The sequence below is a fragment of the Camarhynchus parvulus genome, chromosome 3 (assembly GCF_901933205.1).
Source record: "Camarhynchus parvulus chromosome 3, STF_HiC, whole genome shotgun sequence".
In the NCBI taxonomy this organism is placed as follows: Eukaryota; Metazoa; Chordata; class Aves; order Passeriformes; family Thraupidae; genus Camarhynchus; species Camarhynchus parvulus.
The window spans coordinates 11,718,486-11,735,319 of record NC_044573.1 but is presented as its reverse complement, the minus strand read 5'-3'; the positions used below and the strand labels follow the sequence as shown (position 1 = coordinate 11,735,319).

General features: G+C 42.3%; 1 protein-coding gene across 1 annotated transcript in view; it reads right to left on the bottom strand.

The window, feature by feature from the left end:
• LOC115902295 (follicle-stimulating hormone receptor) overlaps positions 1-15,773 on the bottom strand; it is a 78,664-nt gene extending 62,891 nt beyond the window's left edge. Inside the window, exon 1 of the mRNA XM_030945710.1 lies at positions 15,616-15,773. Coding sequence (XP_030801570.1) covers positions 15,616-15,773 — 158 coding nt within the window. The remainder of the gene's footprint in view (positions 1-15,615) is intronic.
• Positions 15,774-16,834: the final 1,061 nt, after the last annotated feature.

Sequence of the window (16,834 nt, the reverse complement as noted above, 5' to 3'; positions counted from 1 at the left end):
AAGAGATTCTTGGCCAGATCACTGGAAAAGTGTATTTCCATGGAGTAGGTTAGGAAAGGGTGCTGGAGAACGCCACAGAAGTTCTCTCTAACCCCAGTGCTCAGCCAAGGGTTATCCACTGGCGATGAGCAAGGGAGGTGAATTATCTTCAGTCAGGTTTGGGCAATGGGAGGGGATAGCTGCATACAAGCAACTTGTTTTCCCCTTTATCCTTTTTGCTTGTTTTGTTGGATTATTTTTTTCCAAAGGGACTTTGCTCCTGGGAAGCTGCAGTGTCTTATTAATGGGAGGACCTGGTCACTGAGGAGTTCCCCTTTCATCACAGGGGTTTTATCCTGAACACCCCGAGCACCTGCTCTGAGGAATAAGTGCCACACAGAAAATTAAAGCACTTAAACAACCCCAGCCCCCTTTTCTTCCCCTCCAATGAAATTTCTTGGTTAATTTAAGCCAAGTACAAACCAGCAGTCCTGAATTTATTTTATCAAATATAGTAAAATTGAAGAGGTTTTTGGCACACTATGGAATAACAGTCTAGATGTGTGAGAACAATGCAAGAGGCTGATAACCTCTGCTGACTCCCATTCATCCTCAGGTTGAAAAGCTGGCATCAGTTATATGGGCTTTGTGCTCATGAATAGCACATAAGAGTCTTTTTCATTGTTGTGGTTGAATTATAGATAAACAGCAGAAGAGGAATAGTAATCTTGTAATAATAGAATTTATGACAGATGTACTACTGAAAGTCATTCACATGCTCCAGTGGTGAGCGTGGTTCAAAGCCTATCTGGAATAGACTTCCATCTTGCTAATAAATATTCAGAGACTTTATAGTCTTCAAGGACGTAATATTGAACATCTGACAGAAAATTCAGCGTAAATCCATGAACATTTTTTATTACATTTCGATTGGAAGTAGATTCCTTAATGTTTATAGCAAGCAGTGCCTTTGCCAGAAGACAGAACTTTCCTGGGTAAAGTACCCAGTGGTTAACTTGAAGTCCAACAAAATAAATAAAATACCAATTATGATTCAAGCATAGTGTAATTTATTTTCTATTCAGTGAGGAAGAATTGATTTTCCCAGCAGTGTCACTTACACTGTAATGATTATTGCACATAAGACAACTTAAGAAAATGATGGAAAAACAAATTAGATGGGCTGCAGATCATTGGCTTATCTTGATTGCTCACCTTGAAGAGAGAGTTAGGGAAACATAAGATACAGTACCGGATGTCAGGATGCTTGAAACCCCTGCTCTCCTTCCACCTCCTTGATGTCTCATATTAAAATTAAAAAAAAACCCAAACAAACCAACATTTCCAGCAGGGATGAAACAGCACATTTTGCCAGACTGAGGGCATCTGCTAAATTATAAACAATGATAACTTACTGCAACAGAAGGTAATTAAAGGGTATAAGTTGTATAAGAACTTGGCTATTTCTAATGCTCTCATTTTATTCTAAACAACCATTCAAGAGTCACATGAGAAAAACATTGCCACAAGTCCTTGGCTCCTGTCAGCTGACACTTCAGTGCTGATGACCAAGGGCTAAAGCAAAGCAGTAAAAGACTGGGCCCAATATTATGACACAATCCAATGGAAATCAATAGGAATTCTTCCACTGATTTTTCAATATGTACTGGACAGACAATTTATTGCATGCAGAAACCTGAATAATGGGAATAGAGGTTAACCAATCAGTGGTGCAGTGATAATCTCCTCATGCTGAGATGGAATTGTCCCAATCAGAGTTTCTAACAAAAAAATGAGCTGGCCTCACATTCTTCTCTGGTGACATCCACAATCAGCCAACGTTCTGTACATTAAGCGCTGCACATCTTATCTAGCTGATAGAATTTGCTGCAAGAGGCTTGGTTAACCATGTTTGGTTTAGCTTAAGGGCAAGAAAAAATGACAGTCAGCATCAACCACTGAACCTGAAATGTCCCTGTGAAGTTTCACACTCACCCTTCGAGAATCATTACGTGTTCCCTCAGATTTATTTCAAAGGTCTGCAAAATTACTCTAATTGCAGCTTCCTTGCAGAATCTCTTATCTTTTTCCTCTGTTTTACATGGCAAAAAGTCTTTTAAGTTTCAAAGACAAGTTGGCCTTGCAAAAAAAAAAAAGTGAGAATGCATGGATTTTGTAGCTGATTACTTTGTCAAGAAAAAGTGCTGCTAATTTATACCCCTTGACCTGTTGGGTTAGATTCAGTGCTTGTTATTTCACCCCTTTTGATTATTTCACCTCAATAGCCAACTACTTTTTTTTTTTTAGTGTGACATTCATATCTATTCTTGCAAATGGATTGTTCAAAGAGTAGGTATGATCACAGCCATTCTGTCTCACTCTCTCAGATTAAGAAATGCTTCTGGCAATGAGAAAATGAACATTTGCTCTGGGTTTGACAGTTGTAAAGGATGTTTATTTCCCAGGGCTTTGTTTACAAGGCTGCATTGTTTAAAAGATATTCTCTGATTCTTTTGGACTCCCTCTCCACTGCCCTTCTCTGGAGTCTCTCCACCCCCTCAATGTCTCTATGTAGTGAGGGGCCCAGAACTGGACACAGCACTTCAAGTGTGGCCTCACCAGTGCCAAGTAGATGGGGCAAATCACTGCCCTGGTCCTGCTGGCCACACCATTCTTGGGAGAGGCCAGGATGCCATTGGCTTTCTTGGCCACCTGGGCACACCTGGCTCATGCTCAGTGCTGCCAGCCAGCACGCCCAGGTCCTTTTCTGCTGGGCAGCTTTCAGCCACTCTGCCTCCAGTCTTTAGCACTTCATGGGGTTGTTGTGGTCTAAGAGCAGGACCAGCACCTGGTCTTGCTTAACCTCACACTGTTGGTCTCAGCCCATCTATCCTGCCTGTACAGATCCCCCTGCAGAGCTTCCTGCCCTCCAGCAGATCAACGCTCCCACCCAGCTTGGGGTCATCTGTGGTCGAGGATGCCTTGATACCTTCATCCAGATCATCAGCAAAGATATTGAACAGGACTGGCCCCAGCACTGAGCCCTGGGGGACACCACTAGGCACCTTGTTCACCATCACACCCTGGGTCCAGCCAGGTCTTATCCAGCCAAGAGTGCACCCATCCAAGCTGTGGGCTGCCAGATTTTCCAGAAGAATGCTGTGGGAGACAGCACTAAAGACTGTACTGAAGTCCAGGCAGACTATATCCACAGGCTTTCCTTCATCCACCATGGGTCATAACAACCAAGCTGGTCAGACAGGACATGCCTGTCCTAAAGCCCTGCTGATTGGGCCTGGTTCCTTAGTTATCCTGTATGTGCTCACACTGTGGGCATTTGTGATCACACTCAAGGTGATGTCTCCCATAACCTTCCCTGGCACCAAGATCAGGCTGACAGGCCTGTAGTTTCCTGGATGCTCCTTTGAGCTCTTCTTGTGGATCGGTGTGACATTGTCCAACCTCCAATTGTCTGGGACTTCACTGGTTAAACAGGACTGGTGGTAAATAAGGGACAATGGCTTGGTGAGCCCTTCACCAGCTCCCTTGGTGCCTTTGGGTGAATGACATCTGGTGCCATAGACTTGTGAGTTTTCAGGTGGCCCAGCATATCACTGATTACTTCCTCCTGGATTACAGGGGGTCTATTTTCTCTCCACCTTGGTCTACCAGCTCAGGGGGGTGGTTACCCTGAGGAAAACTGGTCTTACTGTCAAAGAGGCAAAAAAGAAATTAAGCATCACAGCCTCTTCTACATCCTATATAGGAAGAATTGAAAATATAGAAAGCCGGAACCAAAATATTTTCTGCCTTCTGTGCTTATGCTTTTTGATTTTCCTATCTCCTTCACTCAAGGGTAATCTTCTAAGGCACACAGATGTTTTAGGTGATTATCCTTTATCTGGCAGAAGTAGCCTCTCAGTGAGTATTGCTATTTCAGCATGGAGATAGCAGGGAATGATTAGTGATTGGTTTGACACTGTTTTCTTTCTGGGCAGTATTTTCCATCACCTCTTTGTCAATAAGATCAGCAAGGGCAAAGACAATTCAGATGACCATGCAGGCTAGGCATAGCTTGGAAAGCATGCTCCTAGGCAGGCTGGCAGTGGAAACATGAGCAGTAGCTTCTATTAGGCAGCTGCTGAAATACAGATGCTGAGGTTGGAAAAAGACCTTCCACTAGGGAGGAACTCAAGCCATGGAAACTCATACACTGATGTTATACTTGATGTTGAAGGTGAAATTTAGACCTCCACATAGTCTGGGTGCACTGTTTTCCTTCTTTGGGCCATTTTTAGAAAAGCAGTTGATATCTTATTGAAGATCAAGGCTTCTGGGACTTTTGGGCTTCTAGGATTGAGAGCCATCCTGAATCACCTGAGTTCAGACTAACAAAACCCTGAGTGTTGCTATGCAACACAGGCTGGAGCCCAAAGCTGTTCATAAAAGTAGGATACCAGCATGTGGTGTTTTACAGAAATCTATAAACTCCTCTACACAATGGACATTGTAGAGATGTACTCTAGCTGGCAAGTCAGCCTAATAAAAATAGCAGTCTGCCACCCCACCAGATCAGAGGTTAACAAGCTTTCTGTGGAATGCAGAAAATCCTCAAGGAGACGCAAGCAGGAACTCCTGAGGCGCCCCTTGCCTCATTGCCTGTTTCAGCTGATAACCACCTCAGCCTGGAGGACACTCGAGAGATGAATCCACACCTAGAACCAAGGCCGGCTCCTGGCAGCCTCACACCCAGGGTGAAAAAAAGGCAAAGCCTTTCAAAGCCTTGAACAATGACCCAGTCTCCCTGATTCCCAGTGTCGCCAGAGCGTCTCTTCCAGACAGCGTCCACGTCTCTCAACAGCCAAACAAAATGGCAAAGCCTGAGCTGGTTCTGGACCACAGCCCTGAGGCTACACGCTGGCCCCACCAGGCCAGGACATCAGTACATGCAAGGGAATGGGAATCAAGCCACTCTTCAGTGGGAACTTCATGGAAACTGCTGGCTCCTTGTCCAGCCTATACAGTGCTCTGTTAAGCTCAGGATGGACATGCTCCAATTTTTAAAGTGTTCAAAAAACCAACATGATTTCTGGGGTGTGGGCCCATATTCATATAACAAACAAACAACAGTCCTTCATTTCCTTCATTTCTCTATGTTATGCTGCTTTATGCTGACATAACGCAGCATAACATGTAGAGAAATGAAGGAAGTCAAAGAAATAGTTTGTTATATGAATACTGTAAACATATACTAAAAAACTCCTGTAGATGCAACATTCATGCATTTATGAAGATCTTTAGCTAAGGAGAAATATACAGAGAGCAATTAAACTCATAAAAGGGTGAGAACCTTTCAATTAGTGCTCCATAGGCAGCCTTACTGACCATAACTGAGCCAACCGTTAGCCATAATTGAAATACTCACAAAATCTCCACCTCAGCTCTCCTTAAATTACTGGCTGCAACACTGCTGTGAAATGCTGCTCTTCTAATACAGTGACAGAAACTGATACAAGAAAAGTACAGAAAGGAAGAAAGTGGAAGAGGTGATGATGCAGATGTACCAAGTCAATAAAAACTCATTTGAGGGAAAAAGCCCTGAAACTTTACACCTCACTTGATATTAAAAAATAATACAGTTATAACTTTCTCTGCTGAGAAATCGTTGTTAGAAAAAAATACAAATATGCAAGAGGTAATTGTTTTTGTTTGTTTGCTATTTGGAAAAGGAAAACATTTTGCCATAGGAAAACAGTCTGGTGAATAAGGTGAGGCTAAGCCACTGGGTTAAATCCTGTACTCTTGGGAAATTGCTTGTCTCTTGCAACCCATAGCTTTGCTGTTACTGTAATGGATAAAATTACATTTACATACTTACCAGGAATGTTGTGAAATATATTAAGATAGAAAACTTTGTGACCCCTAAGACAGTTTTATCAATTCCATGTGGCCCATTAAAACAATTAAAATCTCCCCTAATAATTTAAAACAAATGCAAACTTTTAAAAAATTATTTCATTTGTGTGTTCAATGCCCATTTTATTTTTCCCCACAGTGGCTTCCTGCCTACTGCAATAGCACAAAGTCCTGAATCTGCAAATCAGTGCAGACAGGTACTTTTGCACCTGCGATTTGTCCCACCGGGAAGCAGCGGAGCAGCCTGGGCAAGCAATTAGGATGTGTATGAACGCCTGTGGAATCAGACCCTGGATTTTCTTGTAGGGTATTCCCTCACAGGGGCCACTAATGCTGATTTCAAAGGACTGGAGAATGAGGTCTGGGCTTCATCTGCCATGGCAAAAATATACTGCAGATAGGAAATTGCAGCTCGTGGGATTTGGATGCAGCGAGTATTTCCCCAAACCAGTAATTCCACCTAGAAAGTTGTTCTGCCAAAGCAGTTCTTGGTCTGCTGTCATTTCCTAGCACAGCCTGTGCTGCTTTTATGACTCTTTACTTGCCAAAAATGAAAAGCAAAAATTTCCATAGCAGTGCTGTTGGCCAAAGAAAACTTTTGGGAAAAGAGAAGGTTTTTAGCATCAAGCCACTGTCTTTCCATGGGTTTATAGCCCCTCTACTTATACCTCCCTTGCTCAGAAATTTATGTGTGTCTACAAATATTCTTGCTGGAAGACTGGACTCCAAGGAAAGAATCTTCGGAATTGATTCCTTCCCAGCAGTTGTCAAGAAGGAAAAAATTGATTTGGCTGTTGGTTTTTTTTAAAGCTGTGGAGATGCCAGAGGAAGCAGCACAGGTGGTGCTTCCACTGCTGGAGACAGATGTGCTTTCTTGCCTCAGTGAATGTCTGTGGCTCTCACAGGCATGAATGCTTCCCACACAACAGGATTCCCTTTTACAAAGGGTCTGGCTCTCATAAATGCCTATTGGGCTACTAAAGGCAGTAGCCTAATGTGGTTATACCATGTGATGGTGAAAAAAAGAAATCAAAGCTTACCCTGAAGGCAAGCCCTGAAATCCAAAACTCTCAAAGCCAAGCATAGGCAGGGCTGTTACACCAGAGATTATCTCTAAGCACAAGACATAGCACAGAATATGAATCCATTAAAAGGCTCCCAAAGGTGCGTCCAAAACAAAACCATTATAATTCTTACCCTGCCTTTGTGACATCCTTTTCAGTGAAGAAAACCAATCTCAAATAACCACATGTCACTTCTTTCTATCCCATGCTCCTGGTTTTGGGAAAAAGGGACAGGCAGAGGGTCCCTCCTACCATTGTAACTCTCTCACCCCAGTCTGGGCCATTTTAGGAGTTACAGCTATAAATGCATTTTAGGAGTTACAGCTATAGATCCACAATGGTGTTTTCCAATCTCATCCTCTTTGCACAGGGCCAAACTGGTGTAGGAAGAAGTGAAACACAGACACCCTGTGCACATACACAGGTGTGTGGGCACACTTCTTGGGGTAGGATTTGATTTTGGGGTAAGAGGGAGGGAAGATGTCTTTATGAGTATCCCATGGTATCCCAAAATTTTGGAACATAAATATAGGACACCAGAAAAATCTCCTGAGAAAACAAGTACCGCTTTCCTTTCCAGTCTTCACACAGTCAGTCCAGTCCTTCATTGCATGCTACTATTTCAAATAAAAAAAAAAAAAAATCTTCTGATCTTCATTTGAAAGCATATTCCCCCCTTGCTCCACTCTCAAACAAAAGATGAATGAAACACTGAAAACTTGGAATTTTTCCCCACTGCATGTTTATGCACAGAGTGTTATTGGAAAATCACTGAAGATTCACAGATTCCTGACTAATAAATATTTACAAATAAATTCCAATTAACTGGCTGTATTTGGGCAAGGATTCATATCAGAAAGTACATCATCATGTGTGTGGATATGGGGAAACTTTGTGCCAATAGGACAATTCTCAGAATCATGCTCCATAGGCATTCACAAACCAGAATTTCCAGGCAAATATGTTAAAATGCTGACCAATAATAGCATTCTTGAATAGATAAGAGAGTGACCAGAGCTGAAAGCTTCAGCCTGCGGCTCACCCAGTGGGTATATGCTTAAAATTGAAGCTGTCCTATCTATAGGAAGATCTGAGTATGTTTCTTTTAAGCATACAGCCTTATTTAGTTAGTCCAGGCAAAGAGGAAGGCTCAGCAAGCTCAATATACTTATGAGAAGCAAGGATTTGTTCAGCTGAGTTGGGTTGGAGGCTGTTTTCATTTCACTCAGACACATATCTCCCCCTGCATATAATAACAGTCTGCAAGTTCTCCTCCAGCTACCCAGGAGCAAATGATTGTAGGTGGCTTGATAAGGGAGTGGGAGAGAAAAAGCATCCCTACCTTCCAGGCTGAGCTCCTGAAAGACCCAAGGATAGTTGGAGGAAAACATCGAGCAAAAGTAAACAAACCACAAGCTTTTCTGACCCTAGACCCTCAAGATCAAAGAAATTACACCTGAGTAAAAGGCAGAAATCAGGCTCCTTATTATAGTGTATGTGAGACAATTACAAGAAATAATTTTCTATACTCTTACATGAAATCCATGCTTGGTCTGACCTATAATTTGAAATAAGCTTCATTTTAATGACTTAAATTTCACTGCTAATAAGAGCAGCCCAATCAAACCACAGGCAAAGTGTGTGAAATAATTTACAGATTTTTGTCTGAAAAGGTCAAGGTCTTAAACACAGAAAAGTGGCTTTTTCTACCAGAGTGCTTGCCCCTCACTGTGTAAAACTAATAGACTGCTATGAAAAATAATACCTGCCTTTTGTGCCTAAACTATCTTGTTTACTGGACACACACACACACACAGAGACAAACACATTCCCAATCAGCTGCTGCCAAAATGAACAGCACATGGCTGAGGGAGCTCCCCACTGCCAGATGGTGAAAATGAATGGAGTTCTTTCCACTGGAGTTAATGAAGCTATGACAATTTAAATTAACTGTGAGCCTACCCCAATTATCTGTTAACTTGCCTGCACAAGGACTTAGGAAAGTTAAGCAGAACTAACTAAACTAAACTGCCAGCAGGAGAGGAGACAGAGAGGCATGTTGAACTCTGCATGGGTTTCTTTGGCTCCTCAGCTGGATGTCTCACAGGTTTGCTATTTTTTTGTTGGTAGATAACTCTGCTTGCCTCTGCAGGACCCCCTCCTGCACACACACTGCTGGCAGTTAGAGCAGCTCTCCCTTTGGGATGTATATTCTTATAATCTCTCCTCTGGGCAACTCTTCTCCTGTTTTTGCGGCATTTCTCATCCACTCTCTCCTGTCACCCTTGTTAAACTCTCACACAAGCAGTGTTTCCAGTGACATGTCAGCCTGGTGAGACCCCCTCAGCATCTGCAAAGAAAACCCTGGAGGTGCACAGCAGACTGGCTCCTGCTGGCTTATCAGGTGGCACATTTTATGTGTGACACTCTTCCAGAGGAATGTGATTTGCAGCTTTTAAGGGCACTGTCCCACTGGGGATCTCTTCTCCAGAAATCATCTCAGAAATTTATCTGGGATTATCAAGTATTTGAGAAGCTTTTTTAAATTTTATTTTTCTTTTATTTGAGTGGCATGGCCTGGGATATTGAGAGAGATAATAAGCTTTACTCTTCAAGACTGCAATGCTGATATGAAGCTGCTAAGTGTGTGATCTAGAGAATTATTAACTCAAATTCCCAAGATGCTATGTATAAACCTGCCTGAGGAGCTGAAAGCACAACTGCATGGACAAATACGAGGATAACAGAAGAACTGGCCTGGCTTGGTAGCTCTTACAGTACAGCAGCTGGGTCAGAGCATCAGCAGCACCCACACACATAGCCCTGTCTCCATCCCTCTCTTCATAAATACCCTCAGCTCCCTATGTGAGGGATGGGAAGGCAAATCATTGAAGCTGAGACTGAGCCACATAAGCACTTTAATGTCACTCAAACTTGTGAAAGCATTTCCCTAGAGCTCTGAGTATGCTCTGCTCTCCCTGCTAGCACCAGTCATCTTTGAGCGATACTCAGTAGGATTCCCTGTGCCAAAGTGTCCCTGCATGGGATGAGAGATGGAGTTAATACATTGTAGTATTAGACATGAGAAGGCAACAAAGTCTGGAATACAGTGTTTTACTTCTGCAGAGTGAAAACTGATGAGTTGTGAGAAACTGTCGTAAGGGGAGTAAATGAAGCCAGGAAATCATCCATACTGTTGAAGTGTTTAGCCTAACACACCATTCAGAGCAAAGGAAATTAACTGCTGCATGACACCAGTAATTCATGACTCCTCAAATCTGCTTAGTGATCCATGTTCTTGTTGGAGAAGCAAAAGACAGACCTCTATCCTACTTTGCAATGTCCCCTAGGCTAACCAGCTTCCCCATTTTTACCACATTTTAGTTTAAAACTGCTAATTTCAGATCTTAGTAGGGCTTTTTATCCCTGCTGTGCCTCAACACTAACTTCAGTATCTACCAGATCCCATCTCATGAATAACATTACTGTCAAACTCTCCTGGGTTTTTAACTATATTAATGACTTGAATGGGGAGGCACACAAGATGAAGACACCATATTTGAGACAAGAAAATGTAACCCTCACAAATGACTACTTTAATCTTCCAAACACTTTAGAAAAACATTTATTATTATCTCATTCACTAGGCACGTTTTGATTCTTTGTAGGAACTGAAGCAGAACATATCTAAAATGTCTGAAAGAGAGGCTTTATTTCAGCTCATCAGCCCAGGAGCCAATTTTGCTTGGTTTCAGACATGTGGGGATGTGACACAGGCTGGTTTATGTGCATGTGTGTGCATGTGTATAACAGAGACTGCTGGAAAAACCAGAATTTATTCACTGAGACAATCTCTCTGCAGCTGATCCCAGTGAAGGGCATCAGCTTGGTACCCTCCCAATGGTGCATGCAAACAAAATCAAGTCTTGGCTTTCACTGTTTCCCTGCAAAAAGCTCAGTGATTTAGCAAGTCATTAAATTTTAAGCGAATGCACTTTCATTTCAAAGATATATTCTATACATACATACATACATACATACATATATATATATATATATATATATATATATACATCTTCAGACCTGGCCATACCTCTCTCATACATGCACCAAGCTGCAGGCCCTATAAGTGAGGTGAGAGCCATGTACAAGTATTTATTTATAGCACCAGGAGTAAGCCAGCAGAGTACTGCCCTGCAAAGCAGCTTCCATTGCGTGCAGTATAACTCCTTGCGTTCCAAAGCTCCTGGAGGTTTAGAAATTGAATGTTTCTGTAAATATATATACCTTTGGTCCTGCTGAGCTTATTATCCTTTTGTGTAAATTTCCTCTCTTTCTTTCTCTTCCTCTCTTATGATCTGCCCATTTCTTTTTATCCTCCCAATTAAAATGTTAAATAAGAATCCAGCCTAAGGATTGGACCACTGCGCTGATATACAGACAGCAATCTTACAGCAGCTCTGTTGCTTTCTGCTTCGAAGTAGGAACTGATCATAAATTCAGGAAGAGAAGAATGTAACCCTAACAGATGCAAAGCTGGTTTGAATTAAAAACTAAAATAATTAAAAAGGCTTTAGTCAGCATGTAATACGTTCTCAATATGCTCTGCTGTGAAAACATTCTCATCTTATTCCTGAAAAGATGAGAGTGGGATTATTGATTGACTGCAAGATTAATCACCACAACACAGAGAGTTCAAAGCTTCATGGGTCTTAATTTTGTGAGTTTACTTTATCTTCTCACACCTTGCCTTTCTTAGGTTAAGGTCAGTCCATCAGTATAAACACCCAAGCAAGAAGTGTAGCTGTTTGTAGGTTTCAGTGTTTCAACTCTGAGTGCGAAAGAATAAAGAAACATCCTAATTGCAGCTGTCAGTAACAGTGTTGCAGCTACAATTCACATAATTTGCAGCTTCTGTCGCTGGGAAGCAAATCTGACTCACTCAGTACACAGCACAGGACTTGCTATTTCTAGGCAGCTGATGTTTTAGTGCTCAGACATCTACTCAGCCTTGACTTGATAGTCTAAAGTAAATATCCTTGAGCAATTGTAAAAAAAAAACACCTATGCAGCGAGCAAGTAAAAAACCCTGCTGTTTATAGTTTGCAGATGCTTGGGAGAAAACACTCTATATAACACAGCTCTAAACTGCTCTGACAATGGCTAAACTGCCTCCCAGAATCATGGAATCATTATGGCTGCAAAAGAACTCCCAGATAATTGAGTCCAACCGTGAAGCCAGCACCACCTTGTTCACCACTGAACCGTGTCCCCAAGTGCCACATCCACAGCACTTATAGGGATGGTGATTCCACCCTTTCCCTGGGCAGCCTATTCCAATGCCTGATGACCCCTTCAGGGAAGAAATTTTTCCTAATATTGAACCTAATAAGCCCTTGGCATAGCTTGAGACCATTTCCTGTTTTCCTGTTACTTGGTGCTATCCAAATGTTTCTGCTCAGTTTGTTAAATCTTGAGAAGGATCCCTTCTGAGAATGTTATTTTTGTTTGCGTTACAAAGCAAGACCTCTTATGAATAAATGAAATCCTACTGAATACTGATGATGGATTACAAAACTTGACACTGGATTTTAAGGCTGGAATGGATGTTCAAGGAGCAAACTGCCTGCAGTTGCTACTGAGTCACTCCCTCCTCTCTTACCCCGAGGCAAATAATTGTTAATACTTGACACAGGTGAGCCTGCATTTCCCAGCTGAACTGCTGGACTCTGGTTTCTAATGGATTGACTCCAAAATTGTAAGTCAGAGCCATCTCTCAGTCATTTTGGTATGTATAAAAAATGCCAAAAATTCTTCTATCCAGGCAAAGATTATAAAGGAAGCAGCTAATAACCATAGCCTTCCCTGTAAATACTCAGAACATGCCAGCTGCAGAATGCTTGGAAGTCTGCAAAAGCAATGGACAAACCAAGCTGTAATTATCCTCTCATGAGATTTTGGCCTGTAAGTGAAAAAGTAGATGTGGCAGAAATTAGAGTGATGGAAGCATGTGGATTCTGATCCCTGCTCTGTTTCCATGAGGTAAGTACAGAAATGAAATCACCCTGAGAGGCTACCAGCCTTCCCTCTGCAACACCCGTGCTAAATCCAGCCAGGAGCAAACCCCTGTCTCATGCACCACACTGCAGAACTCATGTTTCCCTTGGAGCCCAAGCTCTCTTTGTTGGGAAGCCAACCACAAAGCAATCCCTCATGGCAGGACGTGTTCAGGACCAACACTCAAACACTAAAAAATAATAACAATTAAAAAATTCAGCAATGGCAAAGAGATAATTGTTAGGGAGGGCTCTATTTTTACCTTTATCATGAGTTTTCCTACCAAGTGTCTGAGCTGGCTGCCACATGGCAGTGTCCCAACTTCAGATACAGCTGTAGTGAAATAGAAACACACAGCAAAGGGAGAAGTGCTTGAGGCTGATCAGGCTCCTGTTCTCACTCTAAAGCATTCACCAGCATGCTATTCAACATTTTAAAGGCACCAGGGAAGGACTGTAAGATAACTTAGGAAAGCTATCAAGATCGCATAAGGGAAGGTGAAGAGCTGTAAGTGTACTGAAGTGAACCCCTCTCCTTTATATTAAATAAAACCAGACTGCATCCAGACTCCCAGAATGAGCTCTTAGGTGGAAAAAGTACCTTGTATGATCTGTATGTAGCAAGAAGTCTCTGCTTGTGTCCTGTACAAGGTTCTTAGACACCACGGCCTTCTGTGCTGAAATTGGTAATGTGATCAAAAAAACTCTTTTCACCCATTAAGACTTTTTGAGAAAACATAAAGCAAGATTTTCCTGCTACCAGGAGTGTACCTGCAGTGTCATCTGGAGCAGTAAAACCTATTTTAGTCACCGGAATCACCCCACTGGGCACTCAGTGGAGAGATGCAGAGGAAAGCACTTTTCTAGAGCTCCCCTTTGATCCTGAAGGAAAAATCTAAGATTTATTTGTCACTTGATAGCTCTTCAGCTAATGTATCTGCCTTTGGTAATGCTAAGGTTTGGTATATTCACAGCTACTCTAGGCAGCTTTCAAATTTTTAAGGCATGCTGAAATCAGTCCCAGGGCTATACTGATGGAATGGGACCTGAGTTACTTCCTGAGAAACCAAAAGCTGGTTTATTTTGAGAAAGTGAGATGAGAGTCAAGTTGAGAGATTCTAAATCCAGTATTTACACAGCACTGGCGGAAGAAAGGATTTGTTTGCTGTCCTCAGTCACACTAATGTTGTATTCTGCCTGTTTCAGAGAATAACACTCGTGCTAAGAACACACCAATTAGCATCCTCAACAAACTCTCGAGAAGTTAACAAGGAGAAAACAAATCCCATTTTACTAACAGGTACTTTTCAGCGATACTCTACTTCTTTGCAGAAATAATTAAAAAATGCTTTTGCTTAATCCCTAGAAGGCAGACCTTAACTGTGTAATCTAAAGAAACAATCAAAGCAAAATTAAACAAAATCAGCTGTACACTCCTGGAGCACAGTGCACTCAAGATTTAGATGACCTAAATCACAGATGAATTAGTTTTTCCTCTAGTTGTGAGAACGATTTAAACTTTTACTGACCTTTTGTGGTTAATTCAGACATTTCTCTCAAGTTTTCATTGCAGTCTGCTTAGTCAGTGAGCATAACAACCCCTCTTTCTGAAGAAAACAAAACTTCTGCCCTAGGAAAACTGTGCCATAATAACCATGGATATACTGTGGTGTGTGAAACTGGGATGGGGATATATATTTTTTTACTAGTGACACATCATTCTTCATTGTATCCTCCCTTCAAACTTGCCACTCCACTTATTAACCAAAGGCTTTATCCAGGATTACTCCTTTTGGTTTTGCATTAGGTTGTAACAATGCCAGATGTCTGTGGGGGTGTTGGTAAAGGGTGATATTTGCCTTCAAACTATTAAAATGAAAACAATCACTTGCAGTTAGATGTTTGCCATTGCGCAAGCTCCTTTGCCTGCCTGTGCTACTGACACAGAAAACAGCTGCCACACGTTATTTTTTTATTGCTCACGTTACTTTTATGAAAAATAATGAGAAGCTTTAAGATACACAAAACCCCTCCTCTATCTTCACATTGTTCACTCTCTCCAACCACAGCCAGGCCGCTCCTGTGGTGGAGGAGGATCCCTCTCTGAATGTTTATCAGAGTCCTTTCTGCAATGCCTTTGAGATTTCAAAGGGAAAACATTAAGTTGCTTCTTGGCAAACAAGCACAAACCTTTGGAAAGCTCCTGCAGTACAAACAAACACTCATCATCGACTTGTTTGGGGCAGACAAGTTGCTCTGCACGTTCCGACAACGCTAAAAGCAAAGCTGTAAAGAAAGCTTAGACTTTATGCTTCAAATTACTGTCACAGCAGCAAGGATGCTTGTTTCAAATTTAGCCTGCACTTTGTATGATAACACTCAAAATCCTTTCTTAACAGAGATCTTACAATGAGCACGATCAGAGAAATGGAGAGGAGTTTCAAGGTGTAATTGAGTGAGCACCGGAGGAAGGGCTGTGCTCTGCAAACAGCCGGCTTGGAGACTCCCTGCAAAGCTGACCTTTGGCTGGCCAAGCAGCAGCTCCTTTGGAGGGCCAGCCACAAGGCTGCTGCTCCCAACCTCTCCCTTTCCCTACTTACAGCTCGGTGGTGTTGGCAGGGATGTCCCGGGGAACCTGGACCACCTGGCTCTCCTGGCAGATGAAGACCCTGCCCAGGCAGCGGCAGGCAGGGTGCTGGCATCCCAGGCAGCCCACCAGGAGCAGCAGCAGCAGCAGGCAGGAGAGGGCTGGAGACATCCCTGCCCTCACGTCTGTGTCCATCCCTTTATCGGGAAGGGAGGGACGCAGAGAGCTGCCAGGCCAGCTCCCTGGATGGAAGATCCGCCCCAAAAGCTGGGACAAACCATGCGGCTCTTAGGGGATGGCTTCTCAGCAAGTTTCACTTTGTGACCCCACATTCCTCATGGCGTTGGAGTGGGGGTAGAGATGGGAAATGCTGATTTTTGATGACACGAGTATTTTGTATTTCAAGTGGTGTTGAAATCAGGGGGCCCAGCTGTGCTAACCAGGGCTCTTTTAACATGCTGGGGAAAGGTTCTTTCTTCTCAGCTACACTATTTTTCATGTCTTGCTTGGTGAGACCAAGGGACAACAAAGCATTTTTACTTTCTACAGCTCAGACCCTTTTTTTCGTCCCTGAAGGAGAAGCACTCTATTTATGGCACTATTTATGCCCCCATTCATGGATCCAAGAGCCCTTGCTTTTCTATTTCTCCTAGAAAAAAGTAAGGTGGGAGTATTTTATATAGTCTGCTTCATGGGGTAAAAGCTCTACAGACCTGAAGCCAGAGCTAAATAATGCCTTTTTTCTCACAGCTGTTATTATTTTTCATGCAGTTGCTGATTCATCTCTTTTTTTTCCTTTGGCACCTTTATTGGAATCCAAACAGAAGAAGACTCCACAATCCAAATTGTCCCTGTGGACTGGCAAACTAATTTCATCATCTAGAACAGAAATCCTAGAAATATTGACAGATGACTATTTGTGTCACAACAGGAGGAAAACATCCTCAAGAATATCATCAGAAGGCTTGGATGTTGAATCTTGTCTTTGAGTCCCTATTTTTTTTATTTTTTTGACTGAGCTAAATTATCTTACTACAAATATTAATCCTTGAGGAAGGGGCCCTGTGAGCTCTTTACTGTCACTGAGTCAAGCTGCACCAGGCCATTGCCTGGAACCAGAACTTCTCTACAAGACACCTGAAATGAGCATTTTGACATTAAGGTTTTTTTGAGTGTTCTGTTTGTTTGTTTTTCTTTTAAACCCTAAATAGTTGCTTAAGACACACAGAGCT